The sequence below is a fragment of the Oikopleura dioica genome, chromosome XSR (genome assembly GCF_907165135.1).
Source record: "Oikopleura dioica chromosome XSR, OKI2018_I68_1.0, whole genome shotgun sequence".
In the NCBI taxonomy this organism is placed as follows: domain Eukaryota; kingdom Metazoa; phylum Chordata; class Appendicularia; order Copelata; family Oikopleuridae; genus Oikopleura; species Oikopleura dioica.
In genome coordinates, this window is record NC_137294.1 from 4,659,116 (window position 1) to 4,684,667 (window position 25,552).

Consider the following 25,552-nt stretch of genomic DNA (forward strand, 5'->3'; position numbering starts at 1 on the left):
GAGAAAAAAGTAGATACGGGTCAAAGTTCAGGAAATTTGGGGGGGATCCCTTAAAATATAATTATTCTTTTATTCCAAGCCGACGCGCGGCTCCGTGAAAAAAAAAGCCGCGTTGGATTCTCTTATAGAAAGAGATCATTTATTCGTTTTTATATATTTTCCGGAAGTGGCTGGTTGCTTTAATTAAACAATTTTTGAGGGAAATCAAAGCTGTTTTATTTACAAGGGAGAACGCGTAAATACAAATGCTCGTCATAAATATTTTGGCGGAGAGTTACAAGCCTAATCCCTTCCCGAGTAAACACGAGCGTCTGTGGATATACACATTATAGAATGCGGCGCAGATGGGGCCAACAACATGAAATTGTATTTGAAGTCGTTTACAGCTTGTTGTGAGTCTCGGAGAAAAGATTCTAGGGGCACGTGTTAACCGCCTTGTCCTGTAGCTGGCTAAATATTTAGGAATCCTTCGCTACCCTGCTGGAAAGGCGGCGCATTCCGAGAACGCGCGACCGCCAACGAGGCGAGCGGCAATTGTGGCAGAAATTGTACCGCACGGTTAGACGCTAATTTTCAACGACATGCAAGTACCGCTCCCGCACGTTCCAAGGAAAGGCCTTGTCATGAGGCCACATCCAACAGCTACCGGCAAAGGTCCTAAACAATTTAGCTGATATAGTCATATTATATGAGTAAATTCACATAAGAAAAAGCTGCAGAAGAAAAACAGTTCTTAAAAGTTGTTGTAAAAATCGTGAGTCTCTAGAATCAAAAATGTTGTCTGTCCTTTTTTCCGAATTTTATCAGTCTTCAGGATTTTCCCAGTCTGAGAATATCAATATCCTAGGTAAATAGCTGACTTTAAAGAAAAGGAGAAAATTAGACACTTTTTTAGAGAACAAGTCGCAGACCTGATCGGCAAAACCGTCAAATGTGCTGACCAAACAGTCAAAGAGACGACCTACAGAGAAAAATTTCTCCTGAATAAAATCAATTTGTATATTTATCGTTGTGTATTTGTTTCAAGAGGTTGAATCGTAGAAAAACATGGTTGGCTGAGTCAATTGTAGTCGGTGGTAGTAGAGAGGTTAGAAGTTTGTTCGAAAGTGGCAACTAGTACACTTCGCTGGAGCATTTGATGTGGCTTCGTTGGTACCACATTTCGGCGATTCGAGAGTTGAAATCTTAAAGATGCGAGCTTGGCAAAGTAGCATCAGATACCTTTAATGTTCTTTCCAAAGCGATCACTTGTGTAAACTTCTTTGTTCTCACTGGGAACACAATTATTTTTATGCAGAATCAGGGGTTTGCTGCACCAGGCTACTCGTAACTCTCCAATAGCATCGATAAAGAACTCACGATGTCCTTTATTTTCGAATTCTGGGTCTTAAAAAACATAGGTTATCGAAAGGTGATTTCGCTGATTTTGATTTACCGAAGCGAATTTTTCCAACAGTATTTGTGCGAGCAAGGAAAAAGTTTTCAATAACATCGACAACCTGGCATTCCTGCTCAAAGCCAGGTAAGTCGAAGTTTCTGTATCTTTTTCGGCGAAAACAGTAACCATCGTTTCCTGATCGTATGTCGATAAAGTCTTCTTTCGCCCAGCCACCTCGGACATGACTTAAAAATTATATTCAAGTACCGTCTTATTTACAGTAGTTAACATACTTGTCTAACGCGCCACCAATAATGTCGAAACCTGTGCTTTCAGCAACATAAACCATATATTTCAAGTCTGTTTCTTTCGAAAAGACGAAGTCGTCGTCAACCCAGAGATAGAATTGAGTGCGCACTTGGCTTTGCGCTAGTGCCCTTCCTGCAAACCAGCCTTCTTTTTCTGGCATTTTGTATTGTTTCACGTTTGTTGACGAACTCCTGATCTGCTCGAACTTGCTGTCGGGATTGTCGTCGGCCACGATTACAGTGATCCCCGGATAAAACTGACCGATCGACTCGATTAGCCTTTTTAGGCAAGGGTAGCGGAGATAAGTTTTTGTGATCACAGTAACTCTATCAATGATGGCCTCTGTTTTTCGCTGAGTGAGAACAGGTATTTTTGTTCTTTCAATCGTCACTGGAAATCGAATCTTGAAGCTGACCTCTCCAGTCACTTCTAAAGTAACAATGTCTTCTAGCTTTCTGCCGTCGTAGATTTGCGGAATGTATTTTGTTTCTTGAAGTTTCGCGTTAAAATCTTCAACAGTGATTTTCTGATTGAAGGTGGAATGATGCTCGTCTTGAATTTCGAATGTCGAGAAGAGAGGGCAGTCGATGATGCCAAAATAGGATGAAAACTTGGCGTTTATTTCTTTTGTTGGAGAATCAGTGATTTTGATTTTTAATTTTACTGATTCAAACGGCTGGACTTTATATCCACTTGAGACGAATTCAACTGGCAAATTTGAAGGCGTCATTAAAACAGCTGGTTTAGCAATTTGAAAGAAGTTGTCTCGCTCCCATAATCTGTGATCATGAAGATGAACTTCTGATCGATGGCCGGTAAAGCGTTCTTTTCCGCACTCACAATTTTCATGCTCGTTTTTCTTCGTTGCAAAGATATCGGGTATTTTCCTCGACCACGGTCTCAGCTTTGACGGCTCTATAATTTCGTATTCCAGAATATTTAAACTCGATTCGTCGCTCTGTTTTCTGTAATTATAGAGATCTTGCGTACTCGGATTGTAGTCAAACATCCCTTTCAAAGATTTACAATTCAGATTTGATAAAAATTATGCTCTGGCTTTTGTAAATCATTCCTGGAAAACATGTTCCCAAAATGAAGCTAGCTAACAACAAGAAGTATTCTCTCATTTTTAGATTTTTACGAAAGTTCTCTTTTTAGTTGATTTGAAAAAAAAAACGCCGGATTCTGAACGTATACTCTGAGACGCCCGAAAATTCTAAATCTGTCACATCGGCGAATTTGCCTTTCTCCGGCATTTTTATCAGAGAATCTGCGCTCAGGATATGTCTAAAGAGAAAGTTGAAATATCATCATAAAGCAGGATCAAATTTAAATATTTTCATTTTTACTTGAATAGTTGCTAATGAGGCTTTTTAGAATAGCCATAGATTCCTTTCTATGATGAATTTCCCAAGTCTGTAATCATAAATAAAACGCGGCGGCTCCGAAATTCCGCGGTCGTTTTTCTGTGATGCTTCTCCAATCCTCCGTAATCAGCGCGAGTAATAAACTCTCCAAACTGTGGTTATTTGCCGAAAACATCATTTACGGTCTTGCTGGCATCAATTTTTTGAAGAAGCGCCCGGGACAAATCCTGATAAGCTCGTTTGCGGATAAATATGCTTCTGAGGGATCTAGGCCCTTTTTATTGATGATCGCTTGTGGCAACAAACTTAGACTAGATAAGTATGAAGTGTTCCCTTAAATCCGCCTTTATGGATGTCAAGTTTTCCGTGTTGGAAAAGGCGTTTACTTTATTAAACTTTATTCTACTCAAGCTGTGATGGGCGATCATCTCCCATGACTTCCTAAATTAAGGAAAAAAAACTCGATCGATCAACTGACAATTTATATTTAACATTCTCAGCCAGAGTAACAAAATAGCCCCTTTGTTTCTGATGATATTTGAATTCGCCGAATTGAGGACTTGTTGATTTGCAAAGTGCGTGCAAACATCGCATCCTTTGTTGGCCTCTTAAAAGCGTACCCACGTCGAACTCACGTCTAATCATCCCTTTTTTCCTGACGTCATCTGGGCTTCCTAAGTATTAATGAAACCCACGCGATTGATGGAAACATGATTTTTTGCTTAGAACCAACAATAATTTGTTCTGATTGAGGATCCACCGACTGTTGTCAAAGGAAAATATGCTGATAATATTTTTCTGCGAAAAAAGCACGTGAAAAGCATTATTCTGAGAGTTTTTCAGATAGCTGTTACGCCCTGCGGCAGACATTCAAGGCTGAATCTAGCGCGCTCGCATCCTCAGAACATCCATCCTTGAAGAGGACGAAAGACGAAAAATTAAAAATATGAAATTTTTGAAGACAGCAGTCACTATTCCTGCTGTCTTTGGCAATGAGATTAACTTCGACCCGTCGATGTGCGATGGCACCGAAATGGCTACGACAAGAGAATATCGCCCAGTTTGTGGTACAAACGGAGAGACCTTCAGCAACCCAAGCGTCGCAAAGATGAACTACTGTATGGGCGTTCCAGGGCTGAGCGGGATCAAGAGCTTCGGTCAGTGCCTGGATTCGGGCTGTCCTGCCTTTTGCCCGCGCGATTTCCGGCCTGTCTGCGGCTCCGATGGAGCTACCTACCCAAACGAGTGTGTACTCAAAGACATGAGCTGTAGAACGGGTCGGTTGGTGATCAAAGTATCCGATGGGCCCTGCGCTGAAGTCGACAATGTTGACGTGGAGCTACTTGAAGTCGTAAATCTCAAACAAGCTGGCAAGCCCGCCAAGAAGGGTAAAAAAGGCAAGAAAGGCAAAGGAAAGAAAGCTGGAAAAGGCAAAAAAGGCGGAAAAGGAGCCAAAGCACCAGCTAAAAGAAAGTGTGCCCACGTCGCTCAAGATGCAGAAGTCTGCGGCTCAGATGGAATCACATACCAGTCAGCATGTCACCTAAAGCAGAAAAATGAGGAAGGCCTCACAGATGCTATCCGAGCTTATAAGGGAAAATGTAGAGAAGAAGTGGAAGAGGAGGAATCCGAGAGTATGCAGATGGATGCTACCTACTACGAAGAAGAGGAAGAGGAAGAAATTCTTCAAGGCGACATCGGCCTTAATAGCTGTGAGCAGGGTTCTAAATTTGAGGCAAAATTTAAAAGTCTAGTCTGTCCGTGTCCGTGTCATCCGCCAAAATCCCAAGTCTAGTCTATCCGTGTCCGGATCGAAAACGGATTTTTGTCCGGTCTAGTCCCGGACATGTCCGTTTTGTCCGTTTTTGTCCGTAAAATCCTGACACATTTTTTTAAAGAAAAAGTCTGGCCTAAAAAATCTTGTCCGTAAATGTCCGTAAAATTTCATGGGTAAAAAACTAATTTTTATCGAAATAAACCCGACAAGACCAAAAAAAATCTTTGAAAATAATTTCGGCAGAGAATACATCGAAATATCGAGTTCTTTTCAAGCCAATTTAAGAAAATCAAGGGACTTGCCTGGGACAAGAGTCGCAAGTTTATTGCTATTTTTTCGGAAGAAGATACGCTCAGCTCAAAGACTTCATAAAATTTCTAGCTAAGCTCAGCATCAACTGGTTAAAACCAGCCCGTCTCAGAGTCTCGGAGTCAGAGAAGATAAAAATTTATTTGAAGAGAGAAATAAGAAGTGATTTTCTCAAGTTAGAGAATAGTCTTTTTGAACAAGACTAGAACTTTCACAACGATTTTTTTAGCTAGGACCTTTTTCTCAAAGCTGAGCTAAGCTGTATGAAAATTTGCGAAACTGAGCTGAGCTTGCGTTTTCTTAATGTCAGCTGGTGTTATCCAAGCTGACCTTAGCTGGCGTTATGAAAAAAATCATTAGTCTGAGCTGAGTTCTCTCAAAATGATCGAGCTGAATGACTGAGCGGGCTAGCCCGACCGCTGACCCTCAACACGTTGAGCTGGCTTTTTCCGATAATTGCTGTGCTGAAAGTCCCAAATTAGGACTCGCAATGAATTAGCCGAATAATGAAGGACCTAATATAATATTATTTTTTAATTTAATTTCTTATTTTCATTGAGACTCGGTCCTCAAAGTTCCGGCTTCGGACCAGCAAAAAGACATATCAATTAAAAGTTATCATCGATATTTTCCGGCAAAAAGTCAAAATTTTGATATTTTCAAATTTTTAACTGAAAACCTGGCTTATATTATCAAACAATGACGTTGGTTCAGGCTTTTTTGAAACGAATTCGAACTCAAATCGTGCTTTTTTACGGATTTTTTCGGATTCTGCCCGGATTTTACAGACACGGACAAAAGTCTGGGGTTGTCTGGATTTCACGGACAAATACGGACAAATACGGATTTTGTCCGGATCGTGACAAAAGTCCGGTCTAGGCTGTCCGTTTTTTCCTCAACCAATAGACTAAAAGTCTAGTCTGTCCGTACGGACAAGACCGGACAGACACGGATAAAATCCGTACACGGACATGTCCGTTTAGAACCCTGGCTGTGAGGAAAGATGCCCTATGATCCACTCGCCAGTTTGTGGCTCAGATTATCAAACGTATTACAATGAGTGCGAGCTCCGAAATGCCGCTTGCAGAAAACCTGATCTCAATATTTCCATAATGGAAGAAGGTGAATGCCCATGTCCCGGATTCATGTGCCCACGAATGTACATGCCTGTCTGCGCTTCTGATGGAAATACATATGCCCAGTAAGGACGAGATAGAGTTTTTTCGAATATTTTTTTTCGAACTGTCTCTTATACTTTTTAGTCCCTGTCTTTTCAAATCAGAAGCTTGCGCTTCTGGCACAGAAATGGAGATTCTAAGTGCTGGCGAATGTCCCGAAGACATGGCGCGGATCGAGCTAAAAGGTGCCTTCTGTCCATGCCCTCGAATTCTCGCTCCTGTTTGTGGTGAAGATGGCAAAGACTATAGGTAAAACGTCACGGGTAATCATTAATTCTAATAGGAGGTTGTAGCAACGAATGCGAGGCAGAATGCAACGATGTGGAAATCAAGCAGCACTGCAGCTGCGAGTTCGACAGTTGCGCAACTATGCTCGACGATTTCAACATGATGTTCGGAGGTTTCTTCGATGACGTCGAAGAAGAGACAGTAGAGGAAACCGAAGAGGAGGAAGATGCCGAGCTCTGCTCAAATCAGGCAGCACGAAACTGCAACGCCAGTTCAGGTGAAGTTTGCGGCTGGCGAGAATCAGATGGATACCAGTTCTATCGCAACCATTGTGCCATGGTCAGACAGACATGCAGAGATGACGACCCCGCAGTGCTTAAACAGGAACCAGTTTGCGTCAGAAAGGTTTGTCTCAAGAAGTAAGCACAAGACTTATTTATTGGTTTTAGCCAAATGGAAACTACCGCGAGATCCGTTCTATGTGCCTCTTGATGAATAAATTCCCAGACGCCGAAATCGTCGACGATTCTAATTGTGGCCTTGGAGCAAATGGATTCTGGGGCTAATGGATTTTTCGACCCTCTTCGCTTTATATTTCAATAAATCATTCCTTCATACTTTTTGACTCATTTATTCGAAGTCAATAATAAATGTCCGCAGTTCCATCGGGGCAATAACGACGGTTTTGCCAGTTACAGGAAGGCTATCATCCTCTTCTGCGGAAGAGTTCTTCGGCCAAATGAGTCGATTTCGTGATCCTTTGACAACGTTCCCGATAATGTTTGTTTCGGTTATTCGTTTGATTATTCTGTATTCTCCATAGAGAGCAGAAAAATCGAAATTCTCAGCTAATGAAGGAATAATGTAACGTCCGCATGGTAAACATTACCTCGGTTAAACTTGTCACAACTTTGTCCAGGGGCACACAGATGCTCTAATCGAATCATATGAGAATTATTTCCGAGTAGTTCCAGGCTTGAAACTGCCACCAACGTATTTTCTTTTTTGAATTTATAAATTTTAAGTATATTAGTACAAAGTATTTTTAAAGTGCATCTTCGCTTATAAAATCATTCCTTTCGGCATTGAAATATCGCCAAATCTTGTTAATTTGATTTCATTCTCGTTTGACTTTTTAAATGCAACCCATGGCTCATTGAAGACGAATTTTTCTATCATTTGGTCTTCTATTCCTTTTAGAGGATTAGACGATCGTTTTTGATTTTTCCCAGTAAAGAGGATGAGGTGCTTTCCTTGAACTATCAGCCCCTTTCCAAACTGTCCTGGATCATTCAGAGGTTCGTCAACTCCTCGACCGTCGTCTTTCGTCGTCTCTCTAAAAATATTTTCGAAAATTCTTCAATCAACTTTTCTTCCTTTTACCTGAGGAGCATCAATTCAACTGATCCAGATTTAACTGAGGATCCTCCTTGAGCTCGATCTGGAAAAATACTGACACTTCTTCTAGTCGACTCTTCATTTATACGAATCTTGCTTGTTACAGGATAGTAGTTTCCGGCTATTTTCTCCGTCTGATTTAGTTTCCATGTTTTCCGGGCATCTCGCGTTCTGACCAGTTCTCCTCGTCCATTCGTATCTTAGTCTTACGATGTATTCAAAGAAAAGAATAGTCATCTACCTGTTACGAAGGATTTTCCAGTGTTCAGCTTTGTGTCAAGTCGGAAGATCAATTCCATGCCTGGATGAGGTAGTTCGCCGATGATGAATTCATGCTCTATGATTGGATGATGCTAAATAGCGAAGTTACTGTAACTGTAAACTCCTTTGAAAATGATTACTTCAAAGAATCGGAATCGCTGCTCAGCCCAAGAATTATACTTTAGCCGGACGTCTGTAAAAAGTCGGCCCTTAGTTACTGCAACTCGCGGTTTGCCAACGCAAGCTGCTTTGTTTGAGGTGGGACGAAAAATGTACGCTCCAGAAGCTTGATCAGAAGCAGTAGAAGATGCATAACTCCAGAGATGGCACTGAGAACGCATAATAATGCCATTTATTGAACGAATTCCAGCACGATCAATTTCAAGCTTGTTCGAGCCCACTGTAAGGCGGACTCGTCCCCGTGACCTCAGTTCTACTGGAGACATCTGGGCTGCTGGAACGATGCTACGCCTTCTTCTCATTTCTGGACGGCTCTCTTGTTTTTTAGATGATACCTAAAATCATTAGTTTTTTTTGCATTATAAGAGCATTTACTTTAAAAGTGTTTATACTGAAAGGGTCAAGTTGCCCGGTAAAAACGTTAAGTTGAAAACCAGTCGCACCAGAATGCCCAGTTTGAACCTTGACGAAGTTCTCCATATTTGACGAAATCTGGAAAGGTTGATTCGCCCCATTAGAAGTTATAATGTATTCTCTGCCACTGTCGTAGTTTATCGGGATGGGAAGAAGTTTAGCTGTCGGAAAGCTTCCAGGATTGATGACAACAAATTCAAAGTCGTCATTTTGTGACGATACATCACAAACAGAAATATTCAGGAAGTCGCAACGTGTGAACTCATCTCCAAGAGCAGATTGAATGACCTCAGTGCACGCTTTGCTCGGGTTACACTGCTATTTCAATAACTAACAAATAGTATGATTTTAGTGTCCCGAGTCTTGGCGCCCTTCGTATAACCGTTGGGCATAATCAGCTGCCACATGCTGCCTCTCTGTTCCACTAACGGCGTCGTGATGCTGGGCCACAGCAAATGCACGTTCTAGTATTTCAACTTTATCCTTCATCTTTCCCTGGAGATGAATGTCAGCCAGTTTGCAAGTAGCCAAGAAAACATTAGTCTCTCGCACGTAACGCTTCAGCGCTGCTCGAGAGGTAAAATAACCAGTCTTGATTTCGTGTTTTTGATTTTGCTTCTCTTCTATGACATCAAATTCAAAAAATCAAAAACCATTCCCAAAACATGTGCGGTCCATCTGCATACGGGAAGAAATCATCAACGACTTCTTCGAGATCGTTTAGCTCCTCGTTTTTCGCTTTCATGTAGCAGCTTGGAGTTGAGTAAATCAAATTTAAGCCGACATCGGCGGCATTTACGTATTTAATCAATTTGTCCAAGTTTTTATACCACATAAACGCATTCCGGTACTTTTGGAAGATGAAATATTGATTCATAAATGCAAATTTTTGATAATTCTCATCGTTCCTGAAAATCAGAGCCCATCGTCATCATAATATTATTTCCTTTGAAATGTGCACGCTGCTTCTCGGCTTCAATTTTGAATCTTTTGATGACGTCGTCAACATTGTAATCATGGAGGCGCTTGTCGTCCATGATCGGTTGGTCGCCCTCGCAGACCCAATCAAAACAAAATCCAGGTGGAGGATTGTATCCATTTTCGTTGAGTCCACTTTCACTTGAGTCCAAATGGAAAGTATCAAAAAATGGCTACTTTGGAGATCCTTTGCCTGAACAATGATCCGATATTGAAAGACCCGGTTGATCTTGTTTGCCAAAGAAATTCCATCCTCTTGTCTTTTTGCCGCTGCAGTTTGTCTTGATAATCCGCTCGGCCGAAGAAGAGTCCGTCAAAACCGGCTAATGCAAAAATCTCTGCTTGCGTTTTTGAATGGCCAAACGGGTCAATCTGCCAACCGACCCTCGGCTGACCACATTCAGAACCGAATACCTCGCTAAGATATCTTTTCGAGGACGAAAGACCATCAATGATTACACTTTCATATTAATCACGGTGTCACCCTTTCACTAACTCCAAGCGAAAGCTGTTGGATCATCCCTGTGTAGTGAACAGTCGCCTCGTCATTCATGCACCATCCACCAAGAATAAATTCAAGTTGTCCGCTGAAATTCATTAAATAAATCGCTAAGACCAAGTACTACGTCTCAACCAATTTGCGAACGTTATCTTTCATCAACTGCTCTTGCTCTTCCCACCATCGCCAAAAGTAAGCAGTTTCCACGAAGATGAATCGTTTTGACGGATCCGCAAGGAGATTCGGCACAACAGTGTCTAGAATGTACTGGACTCCTGCATTCGCCCATTTGATCGTGTCGTTTGACCCGTAATAATATTGATCTTGGTTGTAATTAATTTCTCAGAAAAACACAGCAAATAACGTTTCCATACCTACTGTTTTCAGCCAGCCGACGTCATCGTGCGTGTGTGGTACAAGATGTACGTTAAGCTTATCCGCGACAATGTCATGGCAGTTTCCGTAGAAACACTTTGATTCTTCTCCCAACGAAATCCGCAAAAGAAGAAAGTAAAAAAGACTCTTCATCGAAATCTATTTCTCTTTTCTTTTAAATCAAGACGGCTGCCAATTCGACTAAGAAGGAAGGAAACGGCGAAAACAACAACAACAGTCCAAAATGCTGACATTCGAGAATATTTTAGCGGGGTTCAATCTCCTTCTAAGTCAGTACTTTCCTCGTTTACATAAAACAACAAGAGGACGTGACAAATTAGCACTTTTACGATTGATTGAAAAAGATGTTTATTTGTATGAACTTGCAGAAAATTAAACTCAAAAGACATGGAGTTGTTTAAAAACACTACCTACAGACTTAGTAATCGAGCCAAGGTGAATTGCTTTGTTTTGTATCCGTAGTCATAAATTAGTGATAGAAGAATTGTACATCTAAAAGCTAAAAGGTCTTTTCGAAATATAGAGCAGAGATGTTCAAAGTGGGAATGAGATTAATCTGTCAGGGAAATCTACTCCGCTTGAACATTTTAGGGCACCAACACCCGATGATCCAAAAGATTCCTATCATCAGGTCAAAATGTCGGTTGAGTCAAGGTGGAATAGAGATTTCCTGCATAATTATTCTCGTCACTCATTCATATTCTGATGATCCTCATTTCTCAGAGACTCGCGATATTTTGTTTACAGTTTGTATAAAATACATAGATAAGGGCACTTGAAAATGATAAATGTTTTTTAGTTAAAGCCAGATACACAATCAACTGACGAGCACAATAAAAATTAAAGTACGGAAATACTGTATAATATGGTTTTATCCTGAGTACGGCCGTCGTGATCGGTAAAAGTAACGATGCTTTAGTGCGCAGATATCCCAGCCTAGTCATACCATGCGTGAGTTGAGCAAGTAAATGTGCATTAGTGTCAAGAGGCTCTAAAAAGTTAAAGAGTGTTTTACATTGGAAAAATCTAGGGCCGAAAACGAAGAATTCCAATATATAAACCATCGCTCAGGTAAAAAACCCTAAAGGCATATGTGTATATATTTCGCGTCGCTGTTTCTAGGGCTCGAAATCTTGATCGTTTCAAAGTGGTATTTGAATTTCCAAGAGCCTTTCCTTTTTACAGGCATTAGTGGGCAGTAGTGTTTCCGTGGTGTGCAGAGTTCTCGAGCTCTTTGCTGACGATGATGTAAGTCATGACCGTCTGGTTGAAGATGCCAAACATGATTAAGATCCAGGGTAGCATCGTTTTCAAACTCAATCTGCGAGAAACTAGTAACAATGAGCTAAAAATTGACCCTACTTTTTGTCCTTGTGGCAGATAAAGATGAAAAATAGTGAAGGGAAGACGATCATGAGGTTCGTTGCGGAAATCTGGCCTCCCATCGCGAAGAAGATTTTGAGATCTTCAACTGACACCACGATACAGTAGATGATTGCCATGATGGTGACAGTCACACCGTAATGGTACTTGCCAGCGATCTAAAGATTGACAACTTAGTTTTTTCTTCAATTCTGTCACTTACAAATTCAGGCTCTTCTTCTGGGAAAATGTTGAGGAAGATCGACTTTCGGAGAACGAAGCAGAAAAGAGGCGCGGAGAAAGTGACAACGAGGACCATCATGAACTAAGTAAACGTGTTTACATTTCCGAAATCAACTATGAACGAACCTTGGCAATAACAACTTGGATCTCAGTAGAAGCACTGTCCATTTTAAGGTATTCGAACATAAGCAGGAATTCGGCGTTGACGTGGTTGAAGAAAGAAAAGTAGCCAAACACAGCAGTAATCGTATAGACGGAAACGACCAAGAGTAGAGATGCAAGGATGATCTTCATCATTTTTCCTTTCGACTTGATAAAAGAAATATATGATTTCATTAATAAACACAAGATCAGTTACTTTTCGGCGAAGGTCGCAGTAGATCGGCAACATCGTTCCATGGCATTCGAAAGAAAATAGAAGAGTTGGGAGCGAATAGATAGCCTAGAATTAAATGTAAGTGGAGAGGATATTTAATCTTCGCACGTCAGAACTGAGTCGGAATGGATGAGCTTCGCATTCTTGTGTGGTTTCAGGGCAATGTTCACAACCTAAATTTCTACGATAGAGCCTAATAATGTGTATGTCTTTCATTACTTTCAGGATATTCCAACGGACATTGGCCGGCAGCAAAGTCTTTTTGGGTGATGACAGTAACGACGAAGAAAATGATGGCGAAAATGGCAATAGCGGAGGTGTAACCAAGATTTTTCACGTTTCGAAGACAGGCGAGTGGTGTGATGATGAAGGCGATAAACAAGCCGACGAGAGTTTTTTCGTTTAGGTACCATCTCTAAAAAGCCAAGTCAGTCTTCTATGTCTGCATTGATAGACTCACTCCTTCGACGCCACCGTCGGATCGTAGGGTAGCAAGATTTACGGTTTCGCTTCCAGAGACGAGGTTTATTAACCTCGCTAGAATGGGGCCGCACTCTTTGCGGATGACGAAGGAATATGCACAGCAACAGGTGAACGTGTGAAACATGACAATTGCGGAGACGATCCGTTTACCTTTTTTTATCAATTTTAAAGAAGCTCTTTGGAAAGAAGGACTTACCCAATATTTTGTTTCCTGCAGCAAGGTATCCTAGTTCTTCGTAGCCAGGAATAATTAAAGGATCTATCCTCTCTAAGTGTTGAGCGGCTTGATTATTATTAGAAAGGTGTTGAGCCAGTGAATTAATTACCCGAAAGGTTGAAATACTGCGTACAACAGGCAATAATGACGACCGTAAATATGGCCATCGTGAAGCCAACATAGCCAAACTACAAGTGTTATTGAGGAGGGGAAGCAAAGGATTTGTACTGACTTGTGCGGCAGCAAAAGGAAGTCCGATCACACCGCCGCCGATGACCAAATTCATCATGTTAAAGACGGAGAGTGCGATGCTCCTAGCATCCTTCTTGAAGTCAGGCTGGGAAACATGAGTCGCTCTCGATCTTCTCGACGCGATAGATTTCTTAAGAACGGCTTAAAAACCAACAATAAAGAGATACAAAGAACCCTAGATTGATCTGGTTTGAATCGAGATGTTTCGTTGAGATCGTCAGCGATTCCTGTGAAGGAAACGCCAGATCCCGCTGGGTTTTTTGTATCAACTATGTCATCTGGGTCTTAAAACGGGATCAAAATGAATAAAAAACGAAATTCTGAAGAAAACGGAAATCAGCAAAGAGTAAATACACTCTCATAAAAAAATTTGGGAATTACTGCTTGATTCAAAATCACTGATAAGGATTGTTTTAGGTAGTTAATAGTTCTTTAGTCTCTTCTCACCTCTGGGTCAATCATTATTTGGGATTTTCCGAATGCGGCACAAGCGTGAGAAGGGCAAAGTACACGCGGAATATGAAAGACCCAATTCTAGCACTTCTATAAAAAAATTCTTCCTAGACCCAGAGGCGTGTTCATGAATCAATGGGGAGTGAGCTCTCTCATTTATTGTTCGCGATGTCTGACTTTTGCTTAATGCATACGATGGCTTATTTTCAATGATTATTAACTTTTTTAGCCTGTCTAATTTATTCATTCAAAGCCTTGACTCAAAAGGTTGATTTTTAATCTTCTCATCTGCAATATTTCAAAAGAAATAACTGCATATACCTATTAGGAAAAAAACTGAAGGTGCCCGAAAAGGTTAACTATCTTTCAGTCATAAATCTTTGGAGTCAAATGCCTCTTCTTATCAGCATCTGTTTCAGATTCTTGTATATCTCTAAGGGCGATTTAAGAAATCTCTATCTCCGACAAAAGGCGGTTTGGTCCCGTTTTCTAATCCCTCCAGAAGGTTTTGCTGGTTTAGCGGAATCCCGTTTTGCATTTTTGTGAGGAGCGGATTATTCACTCAACCCTTGTCAAACTTTTTTGCTTACCTCCTTCGAAGAGCCCCCTGGTTGGACTTCGTGTTTCTAAAAACCATAAATTAGAAGATTGACAGCGCACACGCCCTAGGCCAGATGAATGTCGACCTGAAACCCAAAGGACCTGTCACGTGATCATGAATCCAAAATTCATCTTCAAAAGGTCACTCGCTAATTTTGGGAAATGAGCAACTTGCTAACTAGATTTGACAAGTTAGTCAAGGCCAGGAGGGTGCTTTGTTAAGGATACCTAATTAAAGCAGTTCTTGACTTACACTTCCTAAGAGAGTGCGTGAATTCTCAATCAAATCTCTCTCCACAAAAATAATATCTCAATTCAAAACGACATATTTCCAAAATGTAGATAGACTACAATATACTGTTAATATGAAAATATAGAGATTAATAAAATATTATTAATACTATCATTTGAAATACACCAAGATATACGTACTTTCTTTCTTCATTCAAATTTATTTTGCTGTGATTGAAAGAATCTACATTGTAGATTCCACAATCTGCATTATGTAGCGCTATTTTATGTTTTATCCGACTTATGCAGCTACAATAAAAGCAAAAATACAGAAAAAAGTAGTCAAGAAAAAATCAAGAGACTTACCACAAGTGCAGCGGAGGAGTGAGTGACGGTGTCGAGGGAGGAGACGATATTGTTGGAAGACTGGTAGCCAAAATCTTGGGAAATCATAAGTTCGTCGTTCGAGTCCACGATTTTTTGTGAGGAGCTTGTCATCGGAAAATAATCGATATTATCCCTACAAGTTGATTATGCTCTGTTTTCTTGTTTTTTCTGAAAAGAAAAGCGGAAGTTATATATGAGGCCTCGCCCTTTTTCCTTTGGGTAAATTTCTGGCAGTTTTGAAAAAGGAGGGGCCATCCTTTATGATCGATTCATCGTCACATGATTTAGCTCAATATTGGTCGATATCATCGCGTAATATTCTGGTTAAAAATATAATGTCCAATGGGATACATCTTTCGTCATGCATTTTTAAGAATATGTCAAACATTTTCCTTCTGCTCAACTGGAAAAAGGCAAAAGTCCGACTAGTAATAAATTCGAACCAACAAAATAATCATCAAGCTATTTTTTACCGTTGACGGACATTAATACGGCTGCGCCAACTTTTTACGGGGTTTGCATCGATTGCTACGATTGAGTCCTTTTTTACGGTTATAAATGCATTGTAGGGACCGTAGCAATCAACGCACAGGTTAGGGTGGGCATCAACCAAGGCCTAGATAGCCTCAGAGTTTAATAATTTTCTAAATGAGCGACAAACCCGACCTTGGTTGATGCCCAACCTGGACTGTGCGTTGATTGCTACGGTCCCTACAAGAGATTCATAGCCGTAAAAGAACGCAACCGTAAAGGTAAATCCCGTAAAACGCAGAAAAGGCGCGCAGTCGTATTGACCAGCTTTTTAGGTCAGCATTTTTATAACTTTTTTGGCTTGAGGTATCTTCAAAATTTAAATTGGAGGATGATCCTTGGCCAAAAGAAAATTTTCCACCGGTCGAATTTTTTGAACCGGCCGGTTAAACTCGCGGTAAATCGCGGTTCAGCCCCTTATGACCCTAGAATACCCCTAATATGGGTATCAATCGACTTCCTATGAAATTTCAAGTCGAATGAAATATGAACCGCGGTCAACCGCACTTAACCGGGCGGTTAAAATCGCGGTTTAGCCCTTTTTGACCTTCAGAGACCCCTAATACGGGTATCAATCGACTTCTTATTCAATTTCTTATCATAATAAATAAAAACCGCGGTTAACCGCGATGAACCGGCCGGTTAATTCGCGCTAAATCGTGGTTCAGCCGATTTTTTTATGCTCAAACCCCCCTTCAGCAACTCACAACCTTAACTAAAAACACTTATACAAAAAATGAATAAAAAATTTCTGAAAAACGAACACCATAATAGATAAACAAGAAGGGGGAATCTGGTAACAAGTAAATACGGGTGAGGGTGGGGTTGGGGACAGAACTAAGACTGATCACCTTAGTTTTAATCGCCTTTATCAAGCCCATTTTTAATAAAAAGCCAGGGACGGGGCTGAGACGGCCCTTCGGGCCGTCAAACCCATTTTTAATAAAAAGCCAGGGACGGGGCTGAGACGGCCCTTCGGGCCGTCAAACCCATTTTTAATAAAAAGCCAGGGACGGGGCTGAGACGGCCCTTCGGGCCGTCAAACCCATTTTTAATAAAAAGCCAGGGACGGGGCTGAGACGGCCCTTCGGGCCGTCAAACCCATTTTTAATAAAAAGCCAGGGACGGGGCTGAGACGGCCCTTCGGGCCGTCAAACCCATTTTTAATAAAAAGCCAGGGACGGGGCTGAGACGGCCCTTCGGGCCGTCAAACCCATTTTTAATAAAAAGCCAGGGACGGGGCTGAGACGGCCCTTCGGGCCGTCAAACCCATTTTTAATAAAAAGCCAGGGACGGGGCTGAGACGGCCCTTCGGGCCGTCAAACCCATTTTTAATAAAAAGCCAGGGACGGGGCTGAGACGGCCCTTCGGGCCGTCAAACCCATTTTTAATAAAAAGCCAGGGACGGGGCTGAGACGGCCCTTCGGGCCGTCAAACCCATTTTTAATAAAAAGCCAGGGACGGGGCTGAGACGGCCCTTCGGGCCGTCAAACCCATTTTTAATAAAAAGCCAGGGACGGGGCTGAGACGGCCCTTCGGGCCGTCAAACCCATTTTTAATAAAAAGCCAGGGACGGGGCTGAGACGGCCCTTCGGGCCGTCAAACCCATTTTTAATAAAAAGCCAGGGACGGGGCTGAGACGGCCCTTCGGGCCGTCAAACCCATTTTTAATAAAAAGCCAGGGACGGGGCTGAGACGGCCCTTCGGGCCGTCAAACCCATTTTTAATAAAAAGCCAGGGACGGGGCTGAGACGGCCCTTCGGGCCGTCAAACCCATTTTTAATAAAAAGCCAGGGACGGGGCTGAGACGGCCCTTCGGGCCGTCAAACCCATTTTTAATAAAAAGCCAGGGACGGGGCTGAGACGGCCCTTCGGGCCGTCAAACCCATTTTTAATAAAAAGCCAGGGACGGGGCTGAGACGGCCCTTCGGGCCGTCAAACCCATTTTTAATAAAAAGCCAGGGACGGGGCTGAGACGGCCCTTCGGGCCGTCAAACCCATTTTTAATAAAAAGCCAGGGACGGGGCTGAGACGGCCCTTCGGGCCGTCAAACCCATTTTTAATAAAAAGCCAGGGACGGGGCTGAGACGGCCCTTCGGGCCGTCAAACCCATTTTTAATAAAAAGCCAGGGACGGGGCTGAGACGGCCCTTCGGGCCGTCAAACCCATTTTTAATAAAAAGCCAGGGACGGGGCTGAGACGGCCCTTCGGGCCGTCAAACCCATTTTTAATAAAAAGCCAGGGACGGGGCTGAGACGGCCCTTCGGGCCGTCAAACCCATTTTTAATAAAAAGCCAGGGACGGGGCTGAGACGGCCCTTCGGGCCGTCAAACCCATTTTTAATAAAAAGCCAGGGACGGGGCTGAGACGGCCCTTCGGGCCGTCAAACCCATTTTTAATAAAAGCCAGGGACGGGGCTGAGACGGCCCTTCGGGCCGTCAAACCCATTTTTAATAAAAAGCCAGGGACGGGGCTGAGACGGCCCTTCGGGCCGTCAAACCCATTTTTAATAAAAAGCCAGGGACGGGGCTGAGACGGCCCTTCGGGCCGTCAAACCCATTTTTAATAAAAAGCCAGGGACGGGGCTGAGACGGCCCTTCGGGCCGTCAAACCCATTTTTAATAAAAAGCCAGGGACGGGGCTGAGACGGCCCTTCGGGCCGTCAAACCCATTTTTAATAAAAAGCCAGGGACGGGGCTGAGACGGCCCTTCGGGCCGTCAAACCCATTTTTAATAAAAAGCCAGGGACGGGGCTGAGACGGCCCTTCGGGCCGTCAAACCCATTTTTAATAAAAAGCCAGGGACGGGGCTGAGACGGCCCTTCGGGCCGTCAAACCCATTTTTAATAAAAAGCCAGGACGGCTGAGACGGCCCTTCGGGCCGTCAAACCCATTTTTAATAAAAAGCCAGGGACGGGGCTGAGACGGCCCTTCGGGCCGTCAAACCCATTTTTAATAAAAAGCCAGGGACGGGGCTGAGACGGCCCTTCGGGCCGTCAAACCCATTTTTAATAAAAAGCCAGGGACGGGGCTGAGACGGCCCTTCGGGCCGTCAAACCCATTTTTAATAAAAAGCCAGGGACGGGGCTGAGACGGCCCTTCGGGCCGTCAAACCCATTTTTAATAAAAAGCCAGGGACGGCTGAGACGGCCCTTCGGGCCGTCAAACCCATTTTTAATAAAAAGCCAGGGACGGGGCTGAGACGGCCCTTCGGGCCGTCAAACCCATTTTTAATAAAAAGCCAGGGACGGGGCTGAGACGGCCCTTCGGGCCGTCAAACCCATTTTTAATAAAAAGCCAGGGACGGGGCTGAGACGGCCCTTCGGGCCGTCAAACCCATTTTTAATAAAAAGCCAGGGACGGGGCTGAGACGGCCCTTCGGGCCGTCAAACCCATTTTTAATAAAAAGCCAGGGACGGGGCTGAGACGGCCCTTCGGGCCGTCAAACCCATTTTTAATAAAAAGCCAGGGACGGGGCTGAGACGGCCCTTCGGGCCGTCAAACCCATTTTTAATAAAAGCCAGGGACGGGGCTGAGACGGCCCTTCGGGCCGTCAAACCCATTTTTAATAAAAAGCCAGGGACGGGGCTGAGACGGCCCTTCGGGCCGTCAAACCCATTTTTAATAAAAAGCCAGGGACGGGGCTGAGACGGCCCTTCGGGCCGTCAAACCCATTTTTAATAAAAAGCCAGGGACGGGGCTGAGACGGCCCTTCGGGCCGTCAAACCCATTTTTAATAAAAAGCCAGGGACGGGGCTGAGACGGCCCTTCGGGCCGTCAAACCCATTTTTAATAAAAAGCCAGGGACGGGGCTGAGACGGCCCTTCGGGCCGTCAAGCCCATTTTTAATAAAAAGCCAGGGACGGGGCTGAGACGGCCCTTCGGGCCGTCAAACCCATTTTTAATAAAAAGCCAGGGACGGGCTGAGACGGCCCTTCGGACCGTCAAACCCATTTTTAATAAAAAGCCAGGGACGGGGCTGAGACGGCCCTTCGGGCCGTCAAGCCCATTTTTAATAAAAGCCAGGGACGGGGCTGAGACGGCCCTTCGGGCCGTCAAGCCCATTTTTAATAAAAGCCAGGGACGGGGCTGAGACGGCCCTTCGGGCCGTCAAGCCCATTTTTAATAAAAAGCCAGGGACGGGGCTGAGACGGCCCTTCGGGCCGTCAAGCCCATTTTTAATAAAAAGCCAGGGACGGGGCTGAGACGGCCCTTTGGGCCGTCAAGCCCATTTTTAATAAAAAGCCAGGGACGGGGCTGAGACGGCCCTTCGGGCCGTCAAGCCCATTTTTAATAAAAAGCCAAAGGGCTAAACCGCGATTTTAACCGCCCGGTTCAGTGCGGTTGACCGCGGTTCATATTTTGTTCGACTCGAAATTTCATAGGAAGTCGATTGATACCCATATTAGGGGTATTCTAAGGTCATAAGGGGCTGAACCGCGATTTACCGCGAGTTTAACCGGCCGGTTCAAAAAATTCGACCGGTGGAAAATTTTCTATTTGGCCAAGGATCATCCTCCAATTTAAATTTTGAAGATACCTCAAGCCAAAAAAAAGTTATAAAAATGCTGACCTAAAAAAAAGCTGGTCATTGATGCCCCACACCGGTAAAATGGCTTGATGATCATTTTCTTAGTCCGAATTAATTGCTAGTCAGACTTTTGCTTTTTTCAATGCAAGTAGAAGTTCTGAAATCTTCTATTCGCCCACCCTTACTTTCCTAAACGCTGTTTCTAGGACTTACACTGAAATAAAATGATAATCGTTCAAAATTTCGAAGTTTCTCTAAGTCGGTTTATTTCGGATTAGTTTGAACGTTCACGATTGGCTTAATTAATTTCGCCCTGTGCAAAAATATCCCCTTCTAGAGAGTTTACCGATGTCTGCTCGAGTTCTTCCTCTCCCTGACCATTTTCCCACTTCTCTGATCGAATGTTTTTACGCAATTTTTGACCTAGATAATAAAAAATATTCCAATTGTCTAGTGAGTAGTCGTAAAATTCAGGCCTACTTCAGTATGAAGTTTTGTTTGGCGCATTCTGACTAGATGACTCATCAAATTAAGAAAGGGCTCATTGTTCTTGCGCGGATGATTGTTTCCGCTACTCCAATTTATATTTAATATAATTCCTGTCATTTCTTACGTACCTTTATTAAAAAACCAAAAATCTCTCTCCTCTTGGAAATTAAAGATGAACTTCGAGTTGTCATCGTCGGTCATGGGGGATGATATTTACTTGTTTGATTAAACTTGGGGAATTAAACCAGGTCCACAATGGGGACCTTTTTCGAAGCTATCATGCGTTCATTGTTAGCTTAGGCTAGTTTGAAATATCTAAGCGAGTATTTTTCCATTTTTTTGAAATGGAAAAGCCGTTTGAAAACAACTTTTATACGAAAAAATCGGCAAAAATGGACCTCTTACCTGTATCTCGAGCAAGAGTGATTCTGAGCGGGATCCTTGCTCTAAAGCTCGTCTTGAATGCTTGCTATCAGTCAATTTCGTTGATAAGGATTAATTTCTCACAGTCGTGGCAGCAGCAAAGAATGGAATATTACCAGAGAGGGGCGAAATTTCAAGTGTGTTTTTGAGCTGCATTCAGCTGTGAATCTTGAACTTGGAGATTGGGCCCTTTCTTTTGATCTCAAAGCCAATTGCTCCCGCGGTGTATTTGATCATTTTAAAACGAAACTGATGATTTTACTTTTGCATTGAAGGTCAATAAATAAAGACGTTCAGAAATAACCTTTCCCTGATCATGGCAATATTCGCTTACTGTATCCAACAGTAAGCTGTTTCCTAATTGAAGAAGGTATTCTTGATCAAGAATTATCATTTTATCCAATATATAAGCCAGTTTTAAGCTCTATGCCGTCAATGAATGTAGATAAAACTTCCGATACCGAAATTCTAGTGCCAGGTCGCACATTCTGACCTTGACTAGCCGTGGAACTCGCCCTGCGGGAAGGCAATGGCTCCTTCTTTTTAGCGCGGCAAAATACTTCCAGCCTTGGCTTAATTCTGTAAGAGAAGAATTTCAACACGTGTGATGGAAACAGGATAGAAGTGGGAGAATGAGCAGGTCACCTAGGCGCAAACTGATAGTGTGCATCGCGTACTTCTACGCTGGAGTGGCAGGCACCGTCTACGCCTTGCGCATAAGGAAAGGTCACTGACTCTTTGATTAGCACTTGATTGCGCGATTATCAAACGTGTAGCTTTCGAGCAATGTCAGAACCCAGGAAAGACGTGATGGCCGCGGAGTTCTCGGACAAGGTAGAGTTCATCAAGCTATCAAATTAGTGCGAAAAAGACACTGCTAAAATGCCGTAGCTCTAATTGAATCTCATTGAACTCAATTCAAGGCGACTCACGACCCTCTGTCATCAAAGCTATCGGCCTTGCCCAGGAGGCGGATGAAGCAGAAGAAGATGTTGACCCATCGGGTCAGAAGAATATGATTCTAGCGATCTCGGTCATCATTGCATTCGTCTTTGCCGTAGCTGGCATATTCATCGGCGTTTATTTCAGAATCGAGCGCTTTTTGAAATGCATCGACAGGTAAATTTCAAAAACGATAAAAGAGCGGCTAAATACTGTATCTCAAGAATCGGGGGAACCTCAGAACTAGAAAGGCCGCTCTTAGACGACGACACTAAGTCTATCATTGGCGATGATGCGATGAGTACACTGAAGACTCAGAATGAGACTGGCTTCGTTCACTCATGCCCCGCAGAGTCGTATCCAATGAAGAAACAAATCTATGAAAAGGTAAAATTTTCAAGATTAATTCGCACAAAAACATTTTCAGGCAAATCGCACGCCTCATGTTGCCCGACGTTCAATCGGACCAGATCTTCCTCAAGCAGATCCGCTTATGATAGGTACAGTTTTATTTCGCTACTGTTATCTAATAATTCTTATAGCAACACCAATGACACGGAGAAAGCGAGAAGGATCCATCGCTGGAGACACGATGTCGCTCGCTTCGTTCAAGTCCGAATCAGGCCGGTCTATCCGGTCTATGTTCTCAGCCCGATCTATTGGAGCGAAATCATTTGGCTCAATGTTTTCAGCCACCTCAAAGGACTCGAAATCCTCTTCAGCTCTCAGAAACAAGATTAAGTACGACGTTGAGTTTTACCTTCAATTTTACTGACAATTTTTAAAGCATGTATCGAAAAATGCGCCAGGATAGGAAAAAATTCAAAGACGATGATACTGGTTCCGTTATTTCCGAGGCCAGATCACAAAGATCCATGGTCATCGACGGAAGTTCCGTAAGACAAATAGCTTACATATGAGACTATTTTTCATCTCAATATTTTAGCGATCAGTTTCTGGCTCAAGCAGACATCGCGGAAAACGAGGAAGCAAGACCGAAGAACATTCAGGAGCTTCAGCTGGTTCTAACTTTGGCAATCGACCACAGGCAAGTTTTTAATCGAGCTAGCAAGTTCCTTAAAATTGATGACCCCCGACTGTGGGAAGCCACCCTGCCCTTCGTAATAAAATGAGCGATGAGTTACCTGTCTGGGAACGTTAAGCAACTGCTTCACGGATAAATTATATAATGATTTCAGGAGGATGACGTGATGTCGATGAGATCCGCTCGATCGACGGCTTCACGAGCGTCCAAGGTGTCGCGTCGTTCCACAACATCCGTGACGTCGAAGAAATCTACGATGTCACTGAAATCGCTGCGGTCAAAGAAGACGAAAGAGGAACCCGCGCAAACCGAGTTCTTGAACTTCGGGAGTTACGTCCAGCAAGAATACAATGACGATCATCAAGATGAGCCGGCTGCTGGCAACTCGGATATGCTCTTCTAAGCTGACCCTTATCCAATCCTGTAATTGTATATTTCAACGATGAGAATACTTTACAGCTACAAATCTTTTGGTTCATTTTCGAGCACTAGCGACTGACAGATATTCTAATTCATATTTTTGTTCCATGTCCAATTTATATACTGCATCTACCAATATTGCCATCGAAATAAACTGCATGATATAATACTGACACGACATGTTGCGATTAATTCCAAGATCGACATTGCATTTAATCCATTCTTTGTGTCCATGTCCGTGCATTTACGCATTCGCAAGCAAGAGGAATCACGCAGAAAATTGTGCCGAAAAGGATTCAATGAAAAATGCATATGGGTAGGGTGAATAAGTTCACCGAAGCCTAATACTTTCCGTTGGCATTCGTCTTACCCTCGCATTAAGAGAAATGGGCTACAACTTTGAGATGGGACCCAACGGCCTCGCAATGGTTTTTAATAAAGAAAATCATCTCATAAGAAGACTTCTGTGGCTAGTTGTTGTTGTTTTTGGCTTGTTTTATTCCGCCCAGAATGTTTACAAAAATAGCATACGGTAACAATGCCGTACTTTTATTCATTATCGTGTTTTTTTAAAGATATCTGTCTTATGCAAGCAGTAGGAAGCCAGTCGCTTCATCGGGAGTAATTCATAATACCGATGAACACACGGAGGACTCTTTCGGTCTCGGATTTCCGAAAGTTGTTGTTTGGAAAGGCTGATTTTGATTATAGCCATTCCTATTCAGCTAGATCTTTTAACTTCAAAATCTTTCTGAGTTTAAATTCAATGCATTCGATGACAAAGCTGCGAGATTACCACAAAAAGCAAGTAGAAATTGGAAAGACATCAGCAACGATTGAAGGTGTTCTATTTTCAATTGCTTTAGAAAAAACTTCTAGCCTTTTTGCATTCCATGGCACTTTACTATGTTGGAGATTCCACTGGTGAGGTGGAGACCAAATTGAATATCAACTACTCTGATTTTGAAAGGGTTACGAATATGATTTCGCACAAATATTTCGAAAATAAACCCGGCAAAGATGAAATAGACATAGCGGACCTCTACCGTGAGACCTATCCAACGTTGCAGATAACAATTTGTCAGGTATTCCCATGCATCAAATACCTGAATCATCTTCTAGGTCGGAGAGACTGACTGCCAGAAATCGTGGAGAATTGAGAAGACTCACTATGGGTCTCGGTTAATGCTGGTTATCAGACAACCTGAATGTGAAAGGCATTAACCCTGGTCAAGAATGTGCCAAGTTCTCAAAATAGCAGACATGCCCGAGCATCAACGAACGAAGGCTGTTCAAGGACGGCTGAAATTCATCACGACAACGATCAAATACAACGTTTCCGACTGGGCATTTGGATGGCAGCAGCATATAGGAAAGATCGAGAACGTAGACACGGTGTGAAAACCACTATGAAATCGATCATCGTTAAGATGGACTGACGCTGTATGTTGCTGAAGATACAGACGAAGTGATTAATGAAGCATCGGGCATGAAACTGAACTTAGTATTGGGTTTCGAAGTTCAAATAATTATGCGCAGCGAACTTCTTTGAACCCTTCTACAGAAAGTATCGGTTACATAGGTTATCAAGATAAATGGTATTTTAAGCTGAAAAGATAATTAAGACTATAAAAGATTCCATACACGTCTACTTGGACGACCATACTCAGATTGCGTCCCCTCGGAGAACACAATGGATTTCTTCAATAAATACAGAAGGTGAAGCTGTCCTCTCCAAGAAAATCATATTTTCAGAGACCACTGTCTTTTCGAATGCATGGCCAAAGAGATCATTAAAAACTGCGAATGCATACCAGGAAAAGTGATCAGTTTTGAATCTTGGCTACACAAACAAAATTAACGACTCTCCAAAGCTCTTTTCACGGTGAAGGAGAT

General features: G+C 42.8%; 5 protein-coding genes across 7 annotated transcripts; 2 read left to right on the forward strand and 3 right to left on the reverse strand.

Annotated features, from left to right (window-relative positions):
• Nucleotides 1-1,649: 1,649 nt before the first annotated feature.
• On the reverse strand, nt 1,650-2,696 carry LOC145708900 (beta-1,4 N-acetylgalactosaminyltransferase 2-like). Its single transcript, XM_081786597.1, has one exon. The coding sequence runs from the start codon at nt 2,694-2,696 to the stop codon at nt 1,650-1,652; it is 1,047 nt and encodes a 348-aa protein (XP_081642723.1).
• A 1,277-nt stretch (nt 2,697-3,973) lies between these two features.
• LOC145708901 (uncharacterized) lies at nt 3,974-7,163 on the forward strand. The gene is made up of 5 exons (XM_081786598.1): nt 3,974-4,789; nt 6,124-6,341; nt 6,403-6,567; nt 6,612-6,951; nt 6,996-7,163. The coding sequence occupies exons 1-5, from the start codon at nt 4,001-4,003 to the stop codon at nt 7,110-7,112; spliced, it is 1,629 nt and encodes a 542-aa protein (XP_081642724.1). The 5' UTR covers nt 3,974-4,000; the 3' UTR covers nt 7,113-7,163.
• On the reverse strand, nt 7,162-10,940 carry LOC145706388 (lysosomal alpha-mannosidase-like). Its single transcript, XM_081783781.1, is given in 13 exon segments — nt 7,162-7,394; nt 7,436-7,546; nt 7,623-7,882; nt 7,930-8,143; nt 8,186-8,297; nt 8,346-8,720; nt 8,761-9,388; nt 9,456-9,651; nt 9,710-9,912; nt 9,971-10,204; nt 10,269-10,364; nt 10,404-10,599; nt 10,651-10,940. Coding segments are annotated over 13 exon segments (2,997 nt in total). The 5' UTR covers nt 10,805-10,940; the 3' UTR covers nt 7,162-7,176.
• A 910-nt stretch (nt 10,941-11,850) lies between these two features.
• On the reverse strand, nt 11,851-20,807 carry LOC145707292 (solute carrier family 38 member 6-like). 3 transcript variants are annotated; one of them, XM_081784797.1, is made up of 14 exons: nt 20,684-20,807; nt 15,256-15,409; nt 14,649-14,684; nt 13,586-13,735; nt 13,463-13,541; nt 13,333-13,419; nt 13,114-13,286; nt 12,873-13,068; nt 12,762-12,826; nt 12,636-12,719; nt 12,404-12,586; nt 12,258-12,359; nt 12,035-12,213; nt 11,851-11,993 (listed from the first exon to the last, which is right to left on the reverse strand). In XM_081784797.1, exons 1-14 carry the CDS (start codon nt 20,716-20,718, stop codon nt 11,861-11,863), a joined length of 1,656 nt encoding a protein of 551 aa, XP_081640923.1. In that variant the 5' UTR covers nt 20,719-20,807; the 3' UTR covers nt 11,851-11,860. The 3 variants fall into 3 exon arrangements, with proteins under 3 accessions (XP_081640923.1, XP_081640924.1, XP_081640925.1); XM_081784798.1 differs by lacking the exon at nt 20,684-20,807 and adding an exon at nt 20,551-20,605; XM_081784799.1 differs by lacking the exons at nt 14,649-14,684; nt 15,256-15,409; nt 20,684-20,807 and adding an exon at nt 14,053-14,116.
• A 1,074-nt stretch (nt 20,808-21,881) lies between these two features.
• On the forward strand, nt 21,882-23,809 carry LOC145708902 (uncharacterized). The gene is made up of 9 exons (XM_081786599.1): nt 21,882-21,950; nt 22,026-22,083; nt 22,173-22,368; nt 22,416-22,578; nt 22,619-22,691; nt 22,734-22,932; nt 22,979-23,087; nt 23,138-23,239; nt 23,391-23,809. Exons 1-9 carry the CDS (start codon nt 21,882-21,884, stop codon nt 23,637-23,639), a joined length of 1,218 nt encoding a protein of 405 aa, XP_081642725.1. The 3' UTR covers nt 23,640-23,809.
• The last annotated feature ends 1,743 nt before the right edge of the window (nt 23,810-25,552 follow it).